This window comes from Lactuca saligna, chromosome 4 (genome assembly GCF_052625555.1).
Source record: "Lactuca saligna cultivar CGN05327 chromosome 4, ASM5262555v1, whole genome shotgun sequence".
In the NCBI taxonomy this organism is placed as follows: Eukaryota; Viridiplantae; Streptophyta; class Magnoliopsida; order Asterales; family Asteraceae; genus Lactuca; species Lactuca saligna.
In genome coordinates, this window is record NC_136420.1 from 64178352 (window position 1) to 64182678 (window position 4327).

Genomic DNA, 4327 nt, shown 5'->3' on the forward strand with positions numbered 1-4327 from the left:
GGCAAAACACAAGCACTATAGCTAGGGGGGCCAAGATTAAGACTTCATAATTAAACTATATAAACAAGTTTTATTTATTTCAAAATTATGACATATCAAAAGTTTAAACAAAAAAACTAATATAAAGATTGTTAAATCGTTTATCAAAGTGGAACACGACAATCTTTTGCTTTTTTAAAATCTTCTACAATTATCTCTAAACTAATCTTTTCAACAAGTTCCCTTTCGAAGTGCAAAACCAATGAGTCATTCAGAAACTCGTCTTCCATTTTATTCCGTAACCTTGTTTTAATGAGGTTCATTGCTGAAAATGATCTCTCTGTTGTAGCAGTAGAAACTGGAAGAGTAAGTATGAGACTAACTACTTGATAAATAAGATGAAAGTTCGCTACTCTTCTAGTCTTTATCAACCATTGACACAATTCGGACATAGAAGTCAATAGTTTATAATCTGCATGTTGAACAACATCAATCTCATAATGTTGAAGTTGTTTCTTCAAAACTGTTTTCTCTTGTTCATTGAAATCTTCAGGATAAAACATATCTACTAACGTAATTATATCACAAATTCGAAAAGGCTCATCAACACTCTTAGGATCTAAAGTTGTTGAAAGTCGAAGCAACTCCGTTGAGCTATCGTTGAATCGATGATTTAGTTCCATTATTTGACAACTAATTGTTTCGTAAAATATATCCACTCGGTAATGATGTTCAAGTGTATGATCACTACGCTTTTTACGAGCTTGAGCCCCTCTACTAAAGTAGGGAGAAGACATGTCAGGGATATAAATGTTGCGTTCCTGACAAAATGACTTAACAAGAGAGAGCAAACTATCCCATCTTTCATATTTCATTTTTTGTAATAACAATTTGGTAGATGCAACTAACCTCAATGCATTACAAATATCTTGAGTTTGTCTTTGTAAAACTTGACAAAGTAAATCAGTGATCTCCATTATTTCTTTCTTGAGATGAAGAACAAAAATGAACTCGAATATAGTAATAGCCTCATATGTTGAATCTGCATCACCTTTGATTGCTCCAGTGCCATCTTCAATAATTTTAAGTAAAACCTCGCAAGTTGGACTAAACATTTTGATTAAGCTCGAAACTCATTTGAAGTGAGATCTCCATCTAGTATCACCAGCTCGTTGTAATGTGCCAATTTGATTAAGACCTCTACCTGTCTCTAGCTTATCAATAGAAACCTTGTATGCAATTTCCTCGACCTGTGCATCTCTAATTTGGTCGGCACGCTTGGAGGAAGCACCAACAACAGTGATAACAAAAGATAATCGAGTAAAAAACTTTTGTAATGCAACAACTCCTTGTGAAGCAGCCATTAATGCTAACTGCAATCGATGGGCAAAACAATGAACATAATACACATATGGACAATCATTTGAAACCAATGCGTGTAAACCCTTGAAATGACCTCGCATATTGCTTGCACCATCATATCATTGGCCACGAATAGACTTAAGATCAAGATTGTTATGTGACATTACAGAATAAATTGCATTCTTAAGAGTTTGTGTTGTAGTGTCAGGTACATGAACAAGCCCAAAGAAACGCTCCATAACAAATCCATCTTTATTTAAAAATCTCAAAACAATTGACATTTGTTCTTTATTAGACTGATCACGTGCTTCATCAACAACTAAACAAAATTTCCCACCATCAATCTCCGCGCAAATCATCCTACTCACCTTAGTTGATATAAGGTTTAGAACCTCTTTTTGAATTGATGGTGATATATACGACGCATATTTAGGAGCAGTACGGAACAATTCTTCCATCTCCGTGTTAAAATCGCCAATTGCCTTCAACATTTGACGAAAATTTCCTTTGTTTATGGAATCTGGTCCTTCATCGTGGCCTCTATATGCAACTCCTTGAAAGGCACACCAACGTGCTGCATAAATAGTAGCTTTCAGTCTTAATCTATTATTTTTACGCTCTTCTTCTATAAATGTCTCAAACACATTTTGTATATCTTATGCCTCGTTTAACAAATCATCACATGATTTTTGTGCAACGTTGTGAAAAGATGTACACTCAATCCCTATGTGATGCAAAAAAGCACAACTTTTTCCACCAACTTTCTTCCAATTCTGAAATCCATCTATAGTAAATGCTTGTTGGTCGTAGTGTCCCATTCCCGAAGGCTTGTTGAATAGAAAACATGGAAAACAAAACGCAGCATCTAAGCTCTCTGAATATTCAAACTAATGATATAATTTAAACCAAGAAGCTTGAAAACTACGCTTATGGGTTTTTGGTCCCGATTTTGGATATACAGCAAGTGTTTGTTGAAAGGGACCAAGATTAATATATGCTCGCCTAATAGTATCTCGCTGATTAACTGGATAATCATAAATTTGCTTACGCAAACCAGGATCTCTTTCTAATGTATTAAGATCAATTTCATTAATTTCAAGATGAGGTTTTTTGAAACGATTATCAGTATTATGAACATCAGGTGTGGGGGCATCTTCATCCAAAACAATCTCCGATGGGTTTTCAGAATCTTGAGCAGAACCTGAGTGTTCTCTTTTAAAAATCCCAATTAATAGTTCGTTGTTTTTTCATGTTGATATCTACTATACAACCAAATTTATTAACAATCAACAAAATATCAATATAAAATACCGATAAACATTTAAAGCTTTTATTTTAAAAAGATAATATAAACCACATATGATATAAATTACTTTCATATATACACGTTCATCAAAAATTGTATGCAAATTCAACTAATAAGTATAATAAGTATAAAGTAATATATATGTATATATATACTTTTGTATATCCTAATTCATAAGTTATATACGAATATATGCAAACAAGTCAATAGTTACTTTAGAATTAATAATAAACTAACAAATATAAAGTAGTGTATATAATATATATACTTTTACATACATTATTTTAATATATACTATATGTCAATAATGTCATATGTGAGTAGTCCTAACTCATCATAAAGGCTCTCTACAAAACTGCAATTTACAATTTCTACTTTACTGTTGCTTAGAAATTTACTCCACTAGCGATAGAAAATCAATTAATAGATATATAAGGACAAACAAAGACACAGAGCTATGTACCTCTTATAATGAGAAACGAGAATGAAGACCACCCTGAGTAGCGGAGAGCACCCAAACGCACAACAGTCAACGGACGGCGAAGGCCAAGTTTCAACAGGCTCCGGTGATTGGCGAAGAGGAGAAAGGGCGTACGATACCAACGACATGAAAAATCCGGTGACCGGAAAAGAGTACAAAACAGCAATGGTCTTAATAGTCAGTGATTTTCTTCCAGTGAGTTATGAGTATTCTGGTGGCGAGAATAAACTTTTGATTTAGGTTTAAACTTTTCAGTTTTCTTAACTCAAACTTAGGTTAAATTGTTGTAATCTTGATTATAATCGTGGGTTTTTATAGATTTTAATATATATTAAGTTTCCTTATTTTATAGAATCCTAAATAAACAAAGTTGGTTTTGATTTCCTTTGTGATCTTCCGAAAATTTTGTTATTGGGCATTGCTATCTATATTATATATATATTCACATGATTTGGAAACCAAGGAGGCAAAGATGTCATTCTACTATTTTTTTTTAACTTGAATATCATATGGATGAGTATATACAGGTATTAGAACACCTAAAAGTGGGGAGGCTGGCCCCTAAGATGGTTTGCCACTATATATATATTCACAAGTCTGGGTTTACTTGATGAAGTCTAAACATAAGGTTTTCTCTTGCTTTTCTGTGTTATATAACTTTTTGAAAAAATCATTTTAATGTTAAAGTGAAAATGGTCAGATCGAATAATGGAACAAAATTTGTTAAATATCAGTAGTTTTTTTAGATTAATCGTATTTCAAGACAAACTTTGTGTACCTATACTCCACAACATAACGATATTATGGAGAGAATACATGGACACCTTTTAAACATTGCAAGATCATTACCTTTTTAGTCTGCTTTGCCAACAAAATACTAGGGTGAAGTTATTTTAACTACATTTTTTTTTAATTAAGAGTAGAAAGTCGCCTTTTAAAATGATTTATAATCATTCTCCCTGATTTTACAATTTGTGTGTCTTTGGTTGCTTGTGTTTTGCTTTACATTAAATGTTTCCGATAAATTTGCTAAATTTATATAAATCTGTTGAATCATTGTTACTATTTTTTTTTTTAAAATTTAGCGGGACCGTTGTTTCTTCTCTCAAGACCTTCCTATGTTTATGCATCATTTCATACTCCTATGTAGTTAGAAATGTATGTGTAATGATTAGTTGGTCCTATTAGAATATTTGATC

At 32.4% G+C, this 4327-nt stretch overlaps 2 protein-coding genes across 2 annotated transcripts; both read right to left on the bottom strand.

Moving 5' to 3' along the window:
• Positions 1 to 143: 143 nt before the first annotated feature.
• On the bottom strand, positions 144 to 1094 carry LOC145039686 (uncharacterized). Its single transcript, XM_078987708.1, has one exon. The coding sequence runs from the start codon at positions 1092 to 1094 to the stop codon at positions 144 to 146; it is 951 nt and encodes a 316-aa protein (XP_078843834.1).
• Positions 1095 to 1112: 18 nt separating this feature from the next.
• LOC145039687 (uncharacterized) lies at positions 1113 to 3256 on the bottom strand. The gene is made up of 5 exons (XM_078987709.1): positions 3111 to 3256; positions 2301 to 2553; positions 2057 to 2228; positions 1509 to 1915; positions 1113 to 1352 (listed from the first exon to the last, which is right to left on the bottom strand). Exons 1-5 carry the CDS (start codon positions 3254 to 3256, stop codon positions 1113 to 1115), a joined length of 1218 nt encoding a protein of 405 aa, XP_078843835.1.
• Between the last annotated feature and the right edge of the window lie 1071 nt (positions 3257 to 4327).